The sequence below is a fragment of the Tamandua tetradactyla genome, chromosome 18 (genome assembly GCF_023851605.1).
Source record: "Tamandua tetradactyla isolate mTamTet1 chromosome 18, mTamTet1.pri, whole genome shotgun sequence".
NCBI lineage: Eukaryota > Metazoa > Chordata > Mammalia > Pilosa > Myrmecophagidae > Tamandua > Tamandua tetradactyla.
Genome location: NC_135344.1, coordinates 51,923,600 through 51,946,718, shown reverse-complemented (window position 1 = coordinate 51,946,718; position 23,119 = coordinate 51,923,600). Strand labels below are relative to the sequence as shown.

The following is a 23,119-nucleotide window of genomic DNA, read 5'->3' as shown; positions in this document are numbered from 1 at the left end:
ACCTAACCATTCAGGGACAAAATTCATTAATTTAATGAGGCTATGAATCTAGAAAAATGACATTCTCATCTATACCCAGAGAACTTAATTTCTGATGACTCTTTCTCCCCTATAAATTCTTCCGGGACATTGCTATTGAATTTCCTGTGTCCCAACAGGGCATTGACTGCTATTTACTGGGAAGCATGCTTAGCATTGCAGAGAGACTTATTATGCTCCTTTCAGCTGAGGACATGCCTTCACAGAGCGCTGGGTCATGCCACCCTTGTGGGATAGGCCTGGCATGCAAATTCCTGCAGTGCACTTAGGCAGGAGGATTTAATTTTTTTAATATGTCTGGTTACTGGTCCTTGTTCTCAAAGGCCTATGAGAATGGAGCACAGCATTTTACACTTGTCTGATAAGAAATCATCTCTTTACAAATTAATGGCTGCCCATTGCTCATGGCTGTGAGTCATTTAAGAGCAGGTTCTGTGTCTGATTCACCTTTGTCCCCCTCATAGTGCATTGTGTGCCGCTGCAAGATTGCTCAGTAGGCTTTCGCTCCCACAAGGCAGAGACACCAAAAGAAAATCTGGGGATATTTTATATTTCTCTGCCTGACATACTCCAAACAACCATTAAAGTACTAAACTAGGAAATAATAATGTTGGACTTCCTTAGCACTTATGTTCATGACTACTTTTATCTTACATTTCCTGCAGGGTCACCATAGCTATTTTTTTAGGGCTTGGGCCTAAACCCAGTCTGGATCTACATCCTACACATTCAGTAGTGCTTATAAAATAAATACACCAATGCCAATGGACATGCAAGAGAAATCAACCCATTAAGGCATTGTCAACCACAGGCTGATGTCCAGAAGCAGTTTGAACAAAAGACAAAAGAAGAGGATTTTATAAAGAAGGAGATTATTTTATCTTAGCTGTGTTTCAAGTTGATTCTTGTGATGTACATAATAACAGTTAACAAATACATTAGCATATAATGCTTAATAAAAACTAATACTGATTATGGAAATCATTTCACATTTATTAAATGTAAGAGGATTTCCTTATAAAAATTACTTATTACTCTCAAGTCCATTTTTATTATATGCAAAGAAATGGAAACCTCACTATCCAAAGGGGAAAAAAAACTAAAAATAACTTTAATTAGAGAATCATTGAACTTGGTGTACAATTTTGTGTTCTATGGCTTTTATAAAAGAAAACAAATAAATGGATCATCTCCTAAAATAGAGATGAAGAGAGGAATTCTTGAAGATATACTTCAGGTGAATTATTCTCTGCTTGAATTTTAGGAATAGAAGGGACTTTATTCTCATATTCGGGGGGAAACTGAGGCATAAAGTGGCAACATTTAGTGCTCAAGAGAGCTGGAATATGATCAGCCAGACAGGCAACCCCTGCATTCATCTCTGCTAACCTCCATCCCAGCATCCACAGAACATATTCCAAACTTATTTCTGAATCCAAACTACCCTCATCCTTACCAGAAAATGACATAATCACTAGTTTAGAGACATTCTGAATTGATGTCCTTCAACTTCCTTCTCTTGACCTATTGATTTTAATCATCACCCTTTCTGCCTTCCTTCCCCTCTAAGGAGTCCCTTCTTTCTGTCTATTTCTTTCTTCTTTCACCATCACACCACCTCCATCAAGTATCCCCTTTCATTTCATCCCCTCTTTCACCTTTCAAAATCTCCTTCTCTTCTTCTCAGTTTTCAAAAATCCACAGGTTTCCCTTTCCCAAAAATTTCCTTGGGAAGCACCATGACATCAAATTCTACCAGACTGTCTTTCTGTTTCCTTTTATCACCAGATTTCTTGGGGAAAAAATGACCATCATTTTATTCTCTTTCCCTACATCTATTTCCCTAATCCCTTACAGTCAGGCAAGTTCCTGTTCCAACCAACTGAAGATCACCAGAAACCTCAGGAGGCCCTCAGGATTCACTTTTCTCAAAGTGCCTGTATCTAATAACATATATGCATACCCCCATCTCTTTCAATTCACCATGCCACTTTTCTTTTGATTGCCGTCGCACTGCATTATTTTTGCCTCCTGTTTCTTTGACCACTCTTCCTCTATATCTTGCTTTCTTTTTGTTGTTGTTCCCAGATATAAATGTAGGAATTTCACTAGTCCCATCCTCAACCACAGACTCTTTCTTTGCTTTATTCTCTAGTTTAGCAATTTCAAAATCTCCCTGATTTCAACTATCATATCTAAGAGAATGTCCTTCAAATCAATATTTCAAATTGCTCAGCATCTTTACCAGGGCATTTCTCTGGTATCTAAAACTCAGTGAGTTCTACCCTGCTTAATTTTACTACTGCCATGTTCCAAAATTACCAGTTTAAAACAACTCACTTGAAATATCTCCCCCTTTCCTTCTGTTTCTCTCTCTCCCTCTCCTTCTCCCACTCCTCTCTCTCTCTCTCTCTCTCTCTCTCTCTCTCTCTCCATCCCCCCTCAAACATCCTTTCTGCTCTCAACCCATGTCAATTTTACCTGGACAATATTTATTTTCCCCTTAATCCTTTCCTGTCCATTCCCACGGCCATTGTTCTGGTTTAGCAATTCCTCATCTCTAACCTCATTTGATGCAGAAGAATTTTAACTGTTTCTGGCATGTTATCTCTGCCACTTCCCACCACTTCTACCAACTGTTGTCTGAATAATTTTTTAAGACCACAATCTATTCACACCTTTCCCAGCATCAAAATTTTCAATATTTTCCTACTACACAGAAACATCAAGTAGAACTGGAAAAGTATCTACAGATAGTTTAGTTTTCCCTTGTCATTTTTAAGTGATAAAATGAAAGCTCAGAGAATTTAAGAAAAATATTGAAATTTCTCTGACTCTCTCAAGTGCTCTTTTCATTTCATTATTTTGCCTTTCAAAGTCCAAGAGTGCCTTTGGATCAGAGTTTATACTAGACTTTAAGCAAAAGACAGTAAAGTTATGTCAACATACCACATTTTGAAGCAGACATGGGAATTCTTAATTATGTAATCAAGAGCCTCAATCTATGGTGAAATCAACTTGGTCTATGGTGAAATCAACTTGGTCTTCTGCCCAAGTTACCTCTCATGGGAAAAAGAAGGACCCAGCTTCATAAAGTTGGAAAGATTTATTAGTCATCTGGCATCACTATTCAAAACAAACAGTAGGCATGGACTCTTCAATGGGGTAAGGAAGGCACAACACAGATAGCAGATGCAGGTGCAATTCTTTAGCCATGAAATAATCATTTCAAACAGAAAAATAAGATTTCCTACCACCTCCATCCCACACTGGCAAAGACAAGAGGGGGAAGTGCTCACAGAGTTCACAGTTAGCAAGAAATAAGCATTTGCATTAAAGCATTTGAGTTCTGCACCCAATATGCACTCTACAGATACCATTTCAGTTACTTTTCCCAACCATTTGAACCACTTTCTCCTCCCCTTTCCTTATTATTATTATTATTTTTATTATTATTAATATATATGAGCATTTCTAATCACAGATAATATAACTTTAGAGTAAATCAGTTGTTTTTCGAATTTTCAAAATTGTAATGTCAATTCTTTGTAACATGTTTTAGTAATTGACTTGGGGGAATAGGGTATCATACTTTTTTGTAAAATTCACAGCTCAAGCACAAATTTAGGCTAGATTGTATTGGATTGTATTTATCCATAAGTTAATATCCAAGCCTCAATTTCCTCATCTGTAAAACAGAGATAATAATTATATCTACCACATGTGCTTGTTGTAAAGACTGGAAGCATGGATTTCTCTAAGCACATTGCATACTATTTGGTTATCAGTCAATGAATTATAACAGTGATAATGATAATGATTAACATCATCTCTTTATACTTCTCGTATTACTCATGAATCTATATTTTCTGAAATTATCAATTGTGGTAATTTTATTTAAAAAGGTACTTGGAAACTAAAATGATATATTTTATTTAATGGTGAAATTGAAGCAACTATAAAAAGTAATTTGCTATATTGTTCATTACTATTTAAATGCAAACTATAAAATTTCTTATGTCAATGATGTAGATAAAGTATAATTGTGATGACAGTTTTCCTAGTTTATAATTCTGAAGAAATTAAATTAGACCTTGACATTTTTTATTTAGGGAGAAATAAAAACTAATTGTTTACATACCTTTAATCGATTCAAAGTGAAATTTAAGCCTTAATAAATGCAGACTAGCCTTCAAATACACACTTAATTTTTAGATACGTCTAAATGTCTTAAGTACATTGATATATTACATTCAATATTTAAACTTCTGTTTTTATAAATACCTGTGGCATGAACAAAAAAATTAATTATCCTGATTTTTCACTACAAAATTTAACTGTAATGATGAAGGTCAGAAATGAAACTTGGTAGAGCTCTGCTTGACTAGCACTGTTTAACTAGGAAAAATTGTTTAATGCAGGAAAAAAAGACCAATGGAAGGTCCTTACCCAGCATCTTTGCCCTACACTCCTGAAATGTCCTCTCCTCGCTTTGGAAGTATGCAACTTTTGCATGTGTCTTACTTAATGCTAACAATGAGATGTCAAACATGAATTCACTTTTAGGTACAAGAAATTGTTTCCATTTATTTTAGAACTTTCTAGTCTCATATTTTTTTAATGTTTTAAAAAATGATCATCTCTGATTTTTCAGGAACTCCAGAAAATTTTCCATCTAGAATTGGAATGTTAAGACACAAATATTTTGAAGGTTTCTGGATACCTTTGTGCTTTTTTTCCTTTTCCACTCCAAAATATTTTTTCCCATTTCCGTCTGTGACTAGTCAGATCCTGAAACCTATAGTCAGATATTTCAGTGTTATCATTCATTTATTACTGAATATCACTGAATAGCATTAGAGTACCTCGCCTCTTCAAGCACAAAATCTACTGAGAGAGCCTCAGTTTTCAACACTCATTTCCCCTCAGTTCTAAAGCTTCAGATATCCTAAATCACATGATAGCAAGTGTCTGCATAGGCTAAGAATGAAAAACAGGTTAGAAAACAAACATAGTAAAAATAAGAAGAGAAAAACTGAAGAAAAACCAAAAGAAATTCTTGGCCTCATAATCAGAGATAAATCCATCCCACCTGGTATCCACCACAGACTTTCCTCTTTCATCACTGATAAAAATGATTTCAATGGCTCACAAGACTATTGTCTGATTTTTTAATAATCAGATAACATGAGTTTGAAAGCACTCAATTAAATTGAGGAGCTATTGCTTGATGGGTACAGAGTTTCTGAATGAGGTCATGAAATTGTCTCCAGGAAATGGATGGCGGTGATGGTAGCACAACATTGTGGACCAGTTAATACCACTGAAATGTACACTTAAAAACGGTCAAAATGGAAAATTTTGTTATACATGTTTCCACAAGAAAAACATTAATCAATTGACCAATTAACCATTGTGATTATCTTATTTTTATAGGTGGTGTTGGAAGTTAACAGTGAATTTCGGATCCAGGTAATATTTGAAAATCCATTTTTTTCCCAAAGGAAAATGGGTTTGTGGTTAACAATATGTTTTCCAAAGAAAAATTCATTCTTATAAGTAATGTTCATATAATGCTAAAATTAATAGAGTATCAAAATTACCAATTTTCCCAGTCACTGAACATTCTCTCTCTGGCATTATAATTAACTCCTCCTCCAAAATCTCCAGTAGAATGTAAATTATGAATAAAAGATAATAGAAATGGTTATTTTATCCTATGTATTTTATTCAAGGTAAGAGATTATAGCACTAATAATGGCACCATCAAGTGGCATTCCATCAGAAGGCAAAAACGTGAATGGATCAAGTTCGCTGCCGCCTGTCGTGAAGGTGAAGACAACTCAAAAAGGAACCCAATTGCCAAAGCAAGTATCAGCCGAAAAGTATAAAGTAGAACATCAAATTTTTAAAATGGTCTATGAATGTATTTTACTAAAAAAGTTATGATATAGACAGAACCACAGTCATTCTGGTTATAAAAATTGAAGCCACTAAAAAGGATCTATTAAGAAATTTAGGTATTCAGATAAACAGTTAAATATTGACCCGCTGCACTAGCAAAAGTAGTACATTTGATGATGTGTTACTCCAAACTCTACATGTAAAAAATAAAGCAATATAAATAATGGATTTAGCACTCAGCACATTCAGAGACCTTTCTGCCCCACAATCTATTAAAATCGAATGTCTACTTTTGTGCCTGTTTATGAACATTCACAATGTACCTTCCTTCGTAGCTTCTTTTTTCTTTCATTTTCCCTTCTCTTCCTTTCTATACACATACATTCACACATAGATGCATACTCAGATGCACACAAAAATAAACACATACTTTCATTCAGAAATACACACACAGACTCCCCAATAATGTTTGCTGACAGTCACCCAATATTTTATTTCAAACAGAGTCCTGGTTTTTATAATCATTGTATTTGGGACGATCTCCTTTCTCTTTTGTTAATGCATCCCTCCCATTCTCAGAATTAAGAGCTTATACACAGATAGCTCTTCTCACCTAAATAACACTTAAATCTTTCTTCTAAAACTTTACATTTTTAAAAATGAGTTTTAAAACTGCAAATCAAAAGTTATGAAATGACACTATCAGGAAACTCCCTAAGATAACAAGGAGTTCCCCAATACAGCCCCGGTATTAACAGAGACCTTGAAAGACCAAATTATATATGTTGAATAAATGACTGAATGCATAAGTGGTAAGGGCATAGACTTAGATTTGTGGAATAATGTTTTACTATTTTCTTGTTTGGTAGAGATAGAAAAAGAATTTCTTTTATTCCCTTGTCAGTTACCATTGAAAATACCAGAGCTGTAATTTTTCAAACTCTAGGAAAATAACTATTTCTAACCCTTCCCAATTGATAATAGGAATATCACGTTTGATAACTCTCAATAAAGATCATTATCTTATATTAAACATAGAACTCTTCATTTGCACCCTATAATATTTTCACTTGTGCTCTTTGTGCAGATTCACTCAGATTGTGCCGCAAACCAGCAAGTTACCTACCGCATCTCTGGAGTAGGAATTGATCAACCACCTTTTGGAATCTTCATTATTAATCAAAAAACTGGTGAAATTAATATAACATCCATAGTTGATCGAGAAGTCACCCCTTTTTTCATTGTAAGTGGGCTCCATCTCTCCTTTCCTCCTTCTCTCTCTCTCTCTCTGTCTCTCCAGGTATGAATTATTCTTGGAAAATCTTAAGCTCAGCTCATATTTGATTAGATGGTTAGGGTCTTAATATTTAGGCATTTTTTATTGTCTCATAATCCATGAGCACCCTATGACTCAATAAAAACAAAGAGAGATTGTTAAGAGAGAAAGGAGTATTTCACTTAAATGTCATAAGCAAAAATACTAACCTTTAGTCTGTTCCTGTGGCAAATCAGAGTGTTTGGAAGTGCTGGTGGCTAACTTTCATTTTTTTTGTTTAATCTAATTTAGAATGTTGGCTCAATTTAACTCTAATCCTTTTTGATGATTCTGGAACTACTGTGGGGAGCCTTTCATCAGAGAACATAAATTACAAATTCACACTCCTCAAGCTCACCTGAGCTCTAAACGCAGCATGGAAATCCTTTCTTTCATCCACGGCTTACTCTTTCTCCATTCTCTACAGAAGCTGTCACAAAGCTTGAATATCTCTCTTCAAAAGCTCAGCCTCATTACCAGTTGAAGCTGCTGACCTCATGACCAACTTCATTAAAAAGTCTGAAGCTATCTATAACACACTCCCACAATTAACAACCTCTCCTGCAGGTCAGAAATGTCCTACATTAAATCCAAAAACAAAATCACTTTTCTGCTTCTCCCACAGCTTACCCAAAGACATTTCTATTTCCCACAATTTCTGTTTCTCTAGGACCTTATTCTGTCAATTCTTTTTTCATCTCACTTCTACTCACTCCACTGGCTACTTCTACTTCCACTTGTGATCATGGCCAACACTTTTTAATACTTAGCATAAAAATAAAGAAATAAAGAAAATTTTCCTTGATCATTTAATCTCTCCTGATCAAACTCCATCAATCCATACCCAAAAACACTGTCAAATAATTGTCTACATTTGCTGCTTGCACTCATGCTGCTTGTATTCTTCATTCCTCAGACAACTGTCTTCAATATCAAATCTATATTCCTCTCTATTTCCTACCATGCTTCCCCACAAACCCTCTAAGTTAGTAGGCCATACTAATAAGTTTTTCTGTAAGTACAATGCATTTTTACATTAAATATACCACATTTATAAAATAATTCACATTACACTTATGTACTTTAAAAACATTGATAATAGTAACAATACAAACACCCACGTAGTCACAGCCTAGTTTAAGAACTAGCATTTCTTTGAAGTCTCCACGTGACTCAAGGTAACCACATCCACATATCTTTCAATAGCTATTATTCCTAATTTCAAGCACAGCATTTCTTTTCCTTTTTTTTTTGGAACACACTACCGGTTCCCAGCTGTATCCATTGAAATTCTCTTTCTCAATCGTAACATCCTCCTATAAAGTCATAGCATTCTTTTTGTTCCTCTTTTATAACTTATCAGGTTACCTTTTCTTAAAAGATACAGTGTATTCATGTTTGCCTTCCCTTATTGGTTATAAGTACTGCTTATGCATATATTCTAGGAGAAAACAATGTCATTTTCTTTTAGTTTCCCAGAGTGCCTAACGTAGTGCTCAAACAAAGAACTTAATAAGTATGTGCTGCCCTGTGTAATTATTCCTCTCTGCTCTCCTAGATCTATTGCCGGGCTCTGAATTCACAGGGCCAGGATTTAGAGAGACCTCTTGAGCTCAGAGTCAGGGTTTTGGATATAAATGACAATCCTCCAGTATTTTCTATGGCGACATTTTTTGGACAAATAGAAGAAAACAGTAATGCCAGTAAGTAATCTATTTCATTAAGTAAACAAGATTATTTTGACTTCCAGATCACTTTTCACAGCCAGGCAACTACAACTTAAAGTCTGCCAAGCTACCACATCCTGAGCGTAAGAAATAAGTTATGGCGAAGCATGCAAACGCCGAAAGGTGTCAAGGATTCACCATAATGGTTTTCTATTCAACTATGGGAGTGGCTCCAATCTGTCAAACAGAAAGAACAACTCCAAAATAGCAAGGATGGTTTTCTCATGTAGCTCACATACTAGCACTGTACAACATTCTAGTGAGAAATTCCAAAAGCATTTTGCACAGTGCTGGCAGCAGTATTGGGAGGAGAATTCAGCTTCCCAGCCGAGGCTACCTGGAAGAACAGTCCATCCAGTTTTGTTCATACTGTTTTTGGGGGCTGTGGTGGTGATGGTGGTGCTATAAACTACTTTACAGTCTCATGGAAATCACTCCCAAGCAGCCTATTTTATGGTCATAATGTCAGGAACTTTTGTTGACAACAAATACATGCAAAACAAGCATTACTCTTTCATATACATATATTCAATAAACATAGGTTTTGTTTGCTTTTCACGCACTGATTTTATCTATTTGATATGCATTATAAACCCAGTCCTGTTTGTCCTAGTATACATATTTAAAGCACATAGTCTCTTAAGTGGTGCTTATTGAGGGGCACCAGAAAACCTGGATGATTAAAGCATGTACCTACAAGGGCTTTGACAACCTAATGCTCTAAATGCCTTCTTATGGCCTATTGTAAATGGCATTTTTAACTGCTAACTATTGATCAGCCATAGTTAATCAATCAACTGCCAACTGATTAATTAATTAATCAATTGAGAGGGGTCATACATTAACTGCCTAGCACACCAAAGAAGATTGCCCTGAACACCTAAAAGGTAGCAGAGATGATTTCTTGGTTGAATTTGAAACTTCAGCTTGACATAGTTTCTTTTAAACTTTAAGATAGGCGTTTTCTTGTAGATAAAAATAACACTTGCATTTTACTTTCATTCATTAAAATATTAGGCCTGTATTTTGAATATTAAAAACTACTTCACGCAATATGGAAAGTTAAAAGACTATGGGAATCCATCCCTCAGTCTTCCTAGTACTGTTCTTCAGAGACAAACAATAGCATCAGCTATTTGAGTTCATATGTTTTATAATTATATAAATATAGATAAGCATGTTTTTGGACATAAATGAGGGTCATCTTTTGCATACTGACCCACAATGTGCTTTTTTATTTAAAAATATTTTTAATGTATTTCCATATCAGTACATATTGATTTCTTCATTCTTTTCAAGGCTGCATTGTATTTTATTATACAGATGTGCCATAATTAGTTAATTAACTGCCCCATGGAAACATTTTTTAAATGATACTGAAATGAATACACACATATATAAACACAAATATATACATACATATTTATACAAATAGAGAGAGAGACAGAGACCGATGGAGAGGGAGAGGCATCATGTAACTGCATCTATAGAAAGGACAATTATGTTTGAATGGAGTTGGGGTGTAGAGAAGAATTCTAGTTTATGACTATCAGCAGCTTTTCATGTTCTCCCCTGTCTTGCTTATAAGAGTAATGGAAAAGATGAGGGAAACTGCTTATCAAAACTGTTTATAAGATAAGGAAAAGAACAAAGTAAAGATGCATTTAGTTTCACCTACCTGTTACCTAGCACTCTACAAGGGACCAAGCAGAATAGAACAATTATATATAATATTTATTGATGGTGCATTATTGAGTAGACTGTGTTTATAATTTTCTTTCATTAAGCTGTTTAATTCTCACATGAAATCAAAGAGGATGTTACGATTGTAATCCCCATTTATTGATGTGGAAACTGAGGCCAAGATGATATCGCTCATAAACAGTTGGTCCTGTCAATATCATTTTGCTTCACCAGAGCAGCTTTAAAAAGAAAAGGAAGGAAGGAATCATACTAGGACAACAAATAGAAAGCCAGACTAACACTTTACCTTTGTTTCCCAACTCTCAGTAATGCGTAGGTTCCCAGTAAAATGTGATCTTTTTATCAAGGCAAAGGTATGGAAAGGAGCTAAGGTATTGATGTGTTAAAGAGCACATATATGGGCCAGCTATGCCAAAACAATGTTGGAAAGGTGATATACAATATTGCAATAAAAGTGTAAATTGCCCACTTACAACAATTTTCCTTGATTTCTAGATACACTGGTGATGAAACTCAATGCTACTGATGCAGATGAACCAAATAACTTGAACTCAAAAATAGCCTTCAAGATCATAAGACAAGAACCTTCTGATGCACCAATGTTTATTATCAATAGATATACTGGAGAAATTCGAACAATGAATAATTTCCTTGACAGAGAGGTAATTTTTTTTCTTTGAATAGATATTTAGTCTCAAATGGCACTGATTCTAAATGCAAAGATACCTAAGAAAGAAAGAGAAAGAGAAAATAATATTTTAAAACATCAATTTAACCCTTTCACACAATGATAATGGCATAAGAAATACCTTTAAAGTAAACAATGAAGATTTCTCAAGTGCATTTATAGTTATTTTTCATTTAATGTTACTTTTACTATTGAATTTGCTTCAATATAAGAAAATTGTAAAAACATACAATTAACATGCAGTTTCAATTATTATTATAATTGAATAATGGTTCATTGCTAACTTCAAGAAGCTCAGATTTTTAAAAACATGTTCCATAATGAAATAAATTTAAGAAACAGTTAATATTATATATCCATCTTGTAAATATGTAAATATGGTAGAAGGTACAAGATTTTAAGAGGCTAAGAAATTTACTTGTTTTTTATTTAACCCAGAATATACTAAGCTCCTTTGACAACAGAACTTTTTTCCTTCTTTTTATTTAACACCTATTAACTGCCTACTAATTACTTTGAAATGAATCCAGACAAGAACAGAATAATGGATAGGAATTAAATGACACCCAGTCTAATCTTTTCATTTACAAATAAGAAAATAACTAGAAATTGTTACCAAATTAGAATTAGCATTATGTGGTTTCTAGCATGCCATGTGACTGCAGATTTAAATTAGAATTAGCATTATGTGGTTTCTAGCATGCCATGTGACTGCAGGTTTAATTTAAAAGTATATGCTTTTCATTTTTTAAAAAATACTGCCTTTAAATGTAGTGTAGCTGATGTGTATGCACCTTAAGCATATAAGTAAGGAAGTTCAACAGACCAAATGACCCTCATTTAAGTTATATTTAATTATTATAGCTATGAATATTAAAATGAAAATCTCCCTACCATTTACTCCTTGGTTTAGGACAAATGAGGATTATTTTTACACTCTTTAATGACCCAAATGCCATCAGTGTCTAATTTACCTAAATAACCTTTTTACTTTTGAAAATTTGTCATCAGAAAAGTTATTATTTAGCTTTTTCTTTCCCAAACTTCCTTAAAGAGCCCAGTGGGATTCTTTAAATGTCGAAAGAGCTTCAGTGGTAAAGAGTTGGGAGAAAGGGATGAGAGAAGTAAAGGAACCAAGCGGTCACAGAGAAGTCACCAGAGCAGATATTCGTAGCTTGGCATCCATTGATAGCATCAAGATGAATCCTTAAAAATTATATCCATAAATTTGTATGTGTATGCATATATGCAAACGTCTGGAAAGACTCCATGGCTTTCACCAGTTGCTAAAACTTAAAACACAATTGAGTCGACTCAAGAACAGCTCCATCAGTAGTGACTCCACTGCTAAAACTCCTCCAGAACCCCCGAATACAAATCATTTGTTATCTCTTTATTCTTTCTGCATATTCAGAGCCTGATTACTCAGGGTGTGGAGCTTTCATGCCATATATTCTTTGTAAACATGAATCTCTCTCCTGATCAGTGCAGTCCATTTCACCAATTATAAACTTTTTCAACCACTGGAAATATTATGACTAATAACGGGCTGAGACCTTTAAAAAGTGTTGCTTCTTTTAAATGTCACTGGATAGGTACTGCCGGGAATGGAAAAGAAACTTCAATATTGATTGATTTGTGGATTTTCAATGATCTGTTAACCCTTACCTCCATTACAGATTTAAGTACATTTAAAGATCTTTTTCATGAGACAGAGGAAAGAATGTCTATAGCCACTGTGATATTGCCTCTAATGTGTATTTTTAGGCCTATTCCCAGTATGGCCTTGCTGTGAGAGGCTCAGACCGAGATGGTGGGGCGGATGGCATGTCAGCAGAGTGTGAATGTAGCATTAAAATACTCGACGTCAATGATAACATCCCCTACATGGAACAGTCCTCGGTAAGTATTAGTTCTTTGCATCCCTTACATTCTAAAAACTGAACAGACAATGATGCTTACAGATGTGCATGCCGTTATTAGTCACACACAATCCAAATGCGGACACATATTTTTTTTAGTATGCTGATTTATATAATGCACAGGAAGAAAAAAAAAACAATCAAGAACAAGACTATAAAAACAAACCCTTTTCTAAATAATTAGTAACTATAAACATGTTAATATAACTCTAGCCTAGTTCTTTTCTCACTCACACAGTTGTATTAAGATTTTTTTTATTTCTCATTTCAGTATGCCATAAGTATCGAAGAAAATGCTCTACATTCAGGATTACTCCAGATTAGAATAATTGACTTGGATGAGGAGTACTCAGCTAACTGGATGGCAGTGATTTTCTTTATCTCTGGAAATGAAGGAGGTTGGTTTGAAATAGAAATGAATGAAAGAACAAATGTGGGAATTTTAAAGGTTGTTAAGGTAGGTATAATAATCCTAAATATTTTTTGTTTTCTAGATCTTCTATCAAAATGTTAAGCTTAAAATGAAATGAAGCTAGCATTTCACAAACTTGCATAAATTAAAGAATAAACATTACTGCATTTGAAATGATGTATGATACATTTTAAGAATATTTTTTGAATACAAGTTTAACATGAGCTCAAAAAGAAGTATCCATGTTAACATTGTACGTCAATGATTATGCACCAAGCAAATTATAAATTGTTTATTATTCAATGTGTTTTCATAAAATTAAAATTAAATTACAGGGCTGCATGGATAGTTCAGTGGTAGAATACTCACCTGCCATGTGGGAGACCTGGATTCAATTACCAGCCCATGTAACCCCCAAAAAAATAATTAAAAAAAAAAACACTTAAATTTTAAGATTATCTGTCCCACCTCACTGGGTATACTGACCAAAACCTATTAGGAACATAAATATACTAGAGATAGAGTCCAAGTTAATAAAATCCATCTATGTCTCCCCTGTATTAATGACCTAACATTTTTTTACTAATTGTAGGAGACACTACTTTTTTGAGTTGTGAGAAAAAACTCAAAGGGAGCTGATAGTGAAGGTTTCTCCCTGGGCTAGAAGACTTGTGGAGTTCTTTTTTAAAACTGCCTTAGTTGTACATGGATTGTATCTTATCCATGCAATATATATTTGTCATGGTAAAATGAAATCCCTAACTCTTTTCTTCCTTCAGAACAACAGACTACCTAGGACTTCTTTTCATAGAAATGTGTGGTCGTTTGCCTCATATGTCTTCCTAAAGTGTCACCATGCCTGTAGTGTCCCTCTGCTGAGGCAATGTGCAGATGCTTTAATGTGTTCCTCACATTATCCCTGCAAACTGGGTCTCCATATTGGAGAAATCCACTGGGACTCAGAGAGAATATGGAATCTGTTCAAGTTCTGAGAGCTAGTCAGTGGTTATAGCTGACATTCAAACCTAATGTCACATTCTGTCCATGACACCGTCTAGATTTCATACTGGCAAAAAAATGGTCCTAATGCATTTCACCCAAACTGCTCTGTACTTTGGAAAACTGTTCAAACATTCTATCTTCAATATCTCTATCTGTAAAAATGGAGATGATACTCATTTTCTCCCAGACATGACATCTTATAATAATTCTTTTGTTAGGATTATAAATACACACATGCATATATATATATATATATATATATATATATATATATATATATATATATATATATATATAATTTCATAGCCACTTTTACATTGCAGATAAGGCCAACATTGGAGCAAAGACTGCCAAGTTTAGCTAACTAGGAGAGCTAAATGTATGAATCTATGTTCATTTGAATTAAATGTGGAAATTTAGAAAAATTTGTTTGGTACTAGATGGGCTTAATTACATGGGTGTTTATGGGTTTGTAGATACTAACAACATCTTACATAATGAAACTGGCCACCTGGTTATTTTTTCATATGAAATGAATTTTTTTAATATGCTGAAGAAAATCATTATTTCTTTATATTATGTACATATTACATTCTTTTATCTGACTTATTGAAGGAGTCACAGTTACAGAAGTAAAATTTCTTCTAAATAGTTCTTTATGGAGAAAAAGTCAAATAATTGAACCTCCAATGTATTTGACCCAAACTTTGTAATGAATAGAGCTACTTTCTCAGAAACATGAAATGATGTTGTTAACATGAACTGTCTTTGACCTCATGATAACATGCATGGATTTGACCCCCTATATTATTTGAACTGTTTAGTCCAGTGGACAGCTGGAGCTCACATTATAAGTTTTCAACTATTTCAACAACGAATCTAAGATAACTGGATTTTTTTCTTACCATATTTGCATATATTTTCATTGAATAAAGGATAAAGTAAGAATAGACTGGATATCTGTATATCTTTATATTAAATTAAAGAAAGAGAGAGTGAGAATTTTTTTCTTCTCAAAGAACTTCTCTTTCACCTGGGATGTTTTCTCTTATAGTGAAACTGTTCTGCTCTGTACTTTCTAGCCCCTAGATTATGAAGAGATGAAGAATCTGCAACTTAGTCTTGGTGTTAGAAACAAAGCTGAATTTCATTCTTCAATTATGTCTCAATATCAACTCACAGCAACTGCAGTCTCAGTGACAGTAGTAAATGTAATTGAAGGCCCAGTGTTCCGACCAGGTTCAAAGACATTTGCTATAAATGGTAATATGGGGCAAAATTCTGAAGTAGGAGAATTCGTAGCTATTGACCAGGATACATTGCTACCTTCAACAACTGTCAGGTAAGGCTGACATTTTCAAACTAATATTAATGACATATTGAACTTAAACACTTATTTTCTCTTTTTTTAGAAAACCTTTAAGTATCTGATAAAATGTTGCATTATTTTTGAAGCCATAGATCAATTGAAAAACAGGTCCTAATTTCTGAATTATTACTTTGGTGTTTAAATTGAGAAAATATAAAAATTTATATGATGTAAAAAATGTAAAGATTTACAACGTGACAACAGTGTATCTTGAAAGTTGACACTCTTGTGTTTTATATATTTTATTGATCAGTTAGGTGATTACCACATGCCGTACCTATTCCCCCTGGAAAATTTTATGGGACTGATTTTTTTCCATTGCAAATTTGCCTTGCTTGGAATCAGACTTAGATAATTTCAATTACTTTCTTCACTTTAATTGGCACTTAATATTTATTGGTCAATAACCTTGGAATGAAAAATTGGTTCTATTAAGGAAAAATTATGTTATATAGTTTAAAAACTCTATAACCTAAATATTTCTCTATAACCCAATATACTGATCATTAAAAAAAAATGTGAATGTATACATGTGTTTATGCTGGTCACCAAGAATAAGAGTGAGGGTAAAATGCATAAATGTGGGTGCATGGGTGGTTCAGTGGTAGAATGCTCGCCTTTCATGAGGGAGACCCAGGTTCAATTCCCAGACCATGCACCGCCCCCCCCAAAAAAATTAAAGTGTGCAGTGCGTTTTAAAGAGTCTTCGTGTTCTACTTGCCCTGTGCAAGTTCTTCAGTTATCTCATTATGCTATATCACCATTGCTGGTGAGCTGCCATGCAATGCACAGGTATGAGTTCACTGAGGGAAGGGCCAGGTCTCCTCTTCCAAGTTCTCTTCCCTGAGCTTTGCATCATAGTGCCTGAGACAGAATTGTCTGGCAAGTGTTTGTTTCACAAATATGTGAACGAGAAGGAAAAGATCGAAAGGCAGAGGTGAGGAGAGAAAGTCAATAGAGAGAGAGAATAAAAGAATAGAAGCACAAAGCAATTCATAATTTGGAATTCAAAATCAGAGCTGCAAGTCAGTGTATCTACAGGGAGGAGTAGTGAAAATAGGGAGGGGGTGAAGGACAAGCTGATGAAGAAGTTGTCTGTGAAGAGAACAGTTTAGAATTAGGAGCAGCCCAAGATATCCCAGGATTCGGGTCTTCAAGGATAGTTCTGATGATACCAAGACCAAATGAAAATGAGACTGAAAGCATGAAAGGATTATTCTGGCAGCCAAGTGGACGTAAAAAGACATACCATCAGAAGTGACTACTCAATACTTTTTTTCGTTATTCTTAAGTTTAAATCTTTAAGTTTAACCTTTATTAAATTTAAAACTTTGCTTACTTCGAAATGGCCCCAAACAGCTGGGATGAGCCTGGAGGAGGTGGGGAGGAATTGACTCTAATTAATTGCAAGCTATATTCAGGAGTTATAACTATCGATAGATAAAACTACTGACTGGGAAAATCCCTTTTTTTTTTTCATGATTGAATTGGGTGGAAAAAATTGTTTAGCCCAAGCTGAGCTTTCCCTTCGCTTAGCATTTCCAAATTCTCTTATTTCTGCCCTAGATTTGTTGCTTGAATCTGACTTTTCCTCTTTAAATTCCTGAACCTTCTGCTTCTGCCTTACGGCAGCCCCTCTTCATTGACCAGCTTGTCATGGGGGCGTCTTGTTATTAGGGTGCCAGGCAGGGTCGTGTGGGAACATGGGGCTAAGGAAAACATGTGTGTACTGTACACACATATAGATATCCTCCATATTTTGAACCAAGTGGGAAAGGTTTATAAAATCCCTGAGATCAAAAAACATGACTCTATGAAAAGACACATGCTGTCTAATCTGTTCCCATGACACTTTGCCAACCCAACACTGGACTCGGGGGACAGAGAGAGGCCACAGCCAGCTGTGTGATAACATAGGGTCAGACAACAAATAGCAGTGGCCTGACTTTATTTAAAATTCTGATACTTTTTTCATCAGGGATTTTTTGCATTAATTTTTATTTTTAAAAATTATGCTTTAAAATAAGGAGTTACTTAGCTTGATTGCCAAGTTGTTTGACACCCCCTTACGTTTTGCACCTAAGGTGGGTACCTTGCTCACCTCTCCGTAATCTCAGCCCTGGTCTATTGCAGAAAAGCCTGTTCCACTGCAGTTGCTTCCTAACAGAGCAACCATGATCTTGTCAGTTCCTTGTTGACTACCGAAGTGACATCTGCCCCACCTGTCCCTGTTCCTGCCTCTCTTGGCTCACTGCCACCCCAGACTTCTTTTTGATTGCACCTTTATTCACCTGTACCTGCCTGAATTCTACCTTTGTCCCCAAATGATTTCACCAAATATATTCCCCTTTAGCTCTTTTTTTTTTGTAGTTCAATTTTCAATAAGTAAACACATTTATGTGACTAGACTTCAGAACAGAAAATAGAACAGTACCAGCACCCCAAAATACCACTTGTGCCCCTTTCCAATCCCCACCCAAGTGCCTGCAAAGATAACCATTGTCCTCATTTCTAACACAATAAATTATTTTGCCCGTTTTTAAATTTTAGATATGTACTATGTTCTTTTTATTTTCCATCTACCCAGTTTATTTTAACACTTGTTCCCCCCTGTTATTTATTTATTTTTAATCCATATTTTTTACTCATTTGTCCATACCATAGATAAAAGGAGCATCAGACACAAGGTTTTCACAATCACATAGTCATGTTGCAAAAGCTATATCATTATACAATCACCTTCAAGAAACATGGCTACTGGAACACAGCTCTACATTTTTAGGCACTTCCGTCTAGCCGAATACACCTTAATCTAAAAAGGGGATATCCATATAATGCGTAAGAATAACTCCAGGGTAACCTCTTAACTTTGATTGAAATCTCTCAGCCACTGACACTTTCTTTTGTCTCATTTCTCTCTTCCCCCTTTTGGTCTTGAAGGTTTTCTCGATCCCTTGATGCTGAATCCCAGCTCATCCTAGGATTTCTGTCCCACGTTGCCAGGGAGGTTTACACCCCTGGGAGTCATGTCCCATAGAGAAGGGGAGGGCGATGAGTTTGCTTGCCATGTTGACTGAGAGAGTGAGGCCACATCTGAACAACAAAAGAGGTTCTCTGGGGGTGACTCTTAGGCCTAATTTTAGGTAGGCTTAGCCTATCCTTTGTGGGGATAAGTTTCATATGAACAAAGCCCAAGATTGAAGGCTTGGCCATTGATTTGGTTGTCCCCACTGCTTGAGAGAATATCAGGAATTTTCCAAATGGGGAAGTTTAATTTTCCCCTTTTCTCGTCATTCCACCAAGAGGACTTTGCAAATACTTCTTTATTCACGTTCAAATCACTCTGGGATTTATCAAAAACACCTTTTTTAAATTTATAATTAGAATGTTTCTTTGTTTTAGTCACCCAATGTTAATTTGTATTGTCTTCTTTAAAATACAGATATGTACTGGGAAGTAATCCAACTGACCTGCTAGCTGTTGACTCAAGAACAGGTGTAATTACCTTGAGAAATAGTGTTACCAGGCAACGATATAACATGCTTAATGGACAATACAGAGGAACAATTCTATCCATAGATGGTAAGAAATCAATTTAACTTTTTTCCTCTCTAGATTAGGCTATATATATACTAAAATATTAAGATTTTAATTGCTGTGAGTATTTTTAAGTAGTCCTTCCATCTTGGGCATGATAGAACCAAGTCTATAATAATATGAGAGGCAGTATATGTTAATGGCTAAGGTCATAAACTCTGGAGTAAGACTGACTTGATATCTTATGCTATCACTTCCTAGCTGAAGTGAGTTTATTTAACGATCTATGCCTCAGTCTTCTTTTCCGTACAATGGGAATATTTTCCAGTAATAATATGTACTTAGAATGATTAAAGGAGTATATCACATGTAAAGTATTTAGAAAAGTCCTCTCACTCAAAAAATTGTCTATAAAAACTCTTATTGTCAATAAAAGAATTTTTTAAATTATTTTATAAATTTGTGTTCAATTAGAATATATTTTGTAATATTGGGTCAGAAGCTAAGCGAACTTTACATAATTTCTGGAATGTTGCTATACAACAATTTGAAACTAGCATGCAGAAGTATTTTTCAAAACCAACAAAATTAAATTACCCCCAGAAAATCTCCCCCAGGCAAATTCTACTGTAGTGAAGATGGAGTTTACTTATAAAAATAAGTAAATATTCTACTACGCAATATTTACTTCTTCTCCTTCCTTTGCACCCTTCCTTTTTCCCCTTTTTCTCTTTCTGTGTTGCTTTGTCCTAAAAAAGGGTTTGACAGTTTCCATCTGCATACAGATTAAAAAAAATAAAATAGCATTTCTATAAAGTCATTCAACAATTTAAAATCTCACCACCTTGTACTGTTTTTTTCCACCATCAGTCAAAATTAATGTAGTTTTTAAAATATGTTATAGACATGCTGGCTCTATCTATATACAAAGCTTGTTTTGATTCAGCACTGAAATGTTCTAAGGCAAATTGCTAGTGTTCTTCTTTTCTTATATCCAGCATCAAGCTTAAGAAGATACATAAAGAGAGTTGGAACTTTTACTTACCCTATTGTTAAGTTTATGGCAGATGGAGACCATTCCTTTTGTCATCGAGACATGCAAAGTTCTAATGACAAATTTTAGATATGATGATGATAAAAATAACAAAAAAAAAAAAAGGAAAATTGAATCAACATAGCTGAGCTGCAAGGGCATGAGCTCTTTCAACTCAGATAGACTAGATTTCTGATAGACTGGATTTAAAGCCTGTCTCTGTCAAACACTCCTAGAGATGTTTTTACTCATTTATTCAGGAGCCAAATATGAATCTTAACCAAATCAGCCCTTGTGCTAAGTTCTAGGGTTACACCAGAAAAGTTAGGTAACAGATTAATGAAGTAAAGATTTTTTAAAAATGACTTCAGGGCGGGCCGCGGTGGCTCAGCGGGCAAAGTGCTTGCCTGCCATGCCGGAGGACCTCGGTTCGATTCCCGGCCCCAGCCCATGTAAAAAACAAACGAACAAACAAAATACAATAAAACAAGAAAATGTTTAAAGATGTTTCCCTTTCTTCCTTCCTTCCTTCCTTCCATCCTTCCTTCCTTCTCTCTGTCTTTCCTTCCCTTCCTCCCTCTCTCTTAAAAAAAAAAAAAAAAAAAAATGACTTCAAACAAAATTATCCCTGTATTATATCCCACTTCTATCTTTAAGGAAAAAGTACTAAAGATGAAAAGCTGCATGCACAGAGATGTTCATTACAGCATTTTCTTTAACAAACAAATATTTAAAGCAACATTAATAATAGGTAACTAGGAAGGTAAACCATGGTTTACTTGATATAAAATTATGTAACCATCAGAAATGTTAATGAAAGGTTTATTTAAACATGGAATAATGCTTACTATAAAAAGTTTAAAATTTGTTAAAATGGAATAAAGTATATGATCACATCAATGTGACATCAATAAATAAGCAAATTATGGACATTGTAAAGAAGCCCAAAAGATAATATATCAAAATATCAACAGAAGTTGTCCTGGGCGATGCTATATGGGCTTGTTTTTTCTTTTGCTTTTGATTTATTGTCTCTACAATTCCTTACTTTTCAAATGATGTATAATATCACTCTACTTATGATGTAAAAAAATCATCCAATAAATAGAATTACCAGTAACAAAAATAAGGTTGATTATAATAACAGTTCAGGGGGTTCCTGTGAAAAAATAAATGTTATTATACATGTAAAATGCCATAAGAGGCACTTAAATATTGTTTCTCTTCCCTTCTGAGTAAAATATACTTAGTTCTAGTTTACCTGGACTTACAGATAGCAGTAGTATAGTCTGTGAATAATTTTTTAAAAACATCCTATATTTTCTTTTTATAAAGACATGATATAATGATTTTTGCTGTAAAATAATCTTTGTGGATATGGATTGCATAATATTTTTGAAAATTTAAGTATTTAAAATATTAAAAATAATCTACAGAGTTCAAAGTATTAAAGATAGTAGAGAAAATTATCATGGCATTTTTTAAATTGCTTTGAATATAACTATATATATACATATATATATACATATATATATATATATACACACATACATTATTGCAAATAGATACAAATAGGATGACATTCCCATCTATATATTCCTATACTAAAGTAAGAATTATTATGACTACAAAAATCCAGCCAGAGTCTCAAAGTTATGAAAATTTTCTAGCCCAATACTACATATTGGTGAATGAACTTTCCTATACAGTGGACACCAGACTCTGAAGGAGAAAAAAAAAATCACACCTTGAACTTTTAGAACCATGGTTCTTCTGCAGGACACTTCTTGATCATGGATTATCGTACATTCAAATCCTATTGAAAGGAGATAGTGTAGACATGATGCAATTTGAGGCAATTGAAGAGAGAACAGTTAGAGAAATTGCATAAAAAATAGAAAATACAAGTGGCATAACGTTCATTTAAACAACATCAGGAGTGTGGCATTTGATTTATCTAAGGTCAATCACTGCAGCAATGTGTTTTTAACATTAGTCTGAGAACGTCAGCTCATTTAAAGACATCTTCTCTTTGCCTCTCTACATATATTAAATTGTGTTAAATTCATTTAAATTGTGGAAGATATGATTATTTGATAGCTTTGAGTTGTGGCCTGTTTTATTTAAGATGCTAAGGATTCGTACGTACATTTAGATACATTTCTTATTCTATTTTTTATGCATTTTATATACAAAAATACACCCAATATAAGTACCCAACTTGATGAGTTTTGCCAGATGTATACATCCACAAAATATAGAACATTTTCATGGCCTCCAGAAAGTTGCTTTATGCCCCTCTGCAGTCGATAACACAGTTTCTGATCTAAAAATTTTGATGTGCTCCCTCTTGTATCACTCACTCAAAATCAGTCTACGCTTTTGAAATGCTGGTTGGTTGGTTGACTGACTTGTTGGTTGGTTGGTTTGTTAGTTGGTTCGTTGGTTGGTTGGTTGGTTGGTTGAC

The 23,119-nt window shown here is 34.5% G+C and overlaps 1 protein-coding gene across 1 annotated transcript in view; it reads left to right on the top strand.

Annotated features, from left to right (window-relative positions):
- Positions 1-23,119, top strand: part of DSG1 (desmoglein 1) — a 40,247-nt gene that overhangs the window by 3,876 nt on the left and 13,252 nt on the right. The window contains exons 2-10 of the mRNA XM_077135720.1: positions 5,476-5,511; positions 5,775-5,906; positions 7,031-7,186; positions 8,817-8,961; positions 11,185-11,351; positions 13,145-13,279; positions 13,571-13,756; positions 15,796-16,055; positions 19,525-19,664. Coding sequence (XP_076991835.1) covers positions 5,476-5,511; positions 5,775-5,906; positions 7,031-7,186; positions 8,817-8,961; positions 11,185-11,351; positions 13,145-13,279; positions 13,571-13,756; positions 15,796-16,055; positions 19,525-19,664 — 1,357 coding nt within the window. The remainder of the gene's footprint in view (positions 1-5,475; positions 5,512-5,774; positions 5,907-7,030; positions 7,187-8,816; positions 8,962-11,184; positions 11,352-13,144; positions 13,280-13,570; positions 13,757-15,795; positions 16,056-19,524; positions 19,665-23,119) is intronic.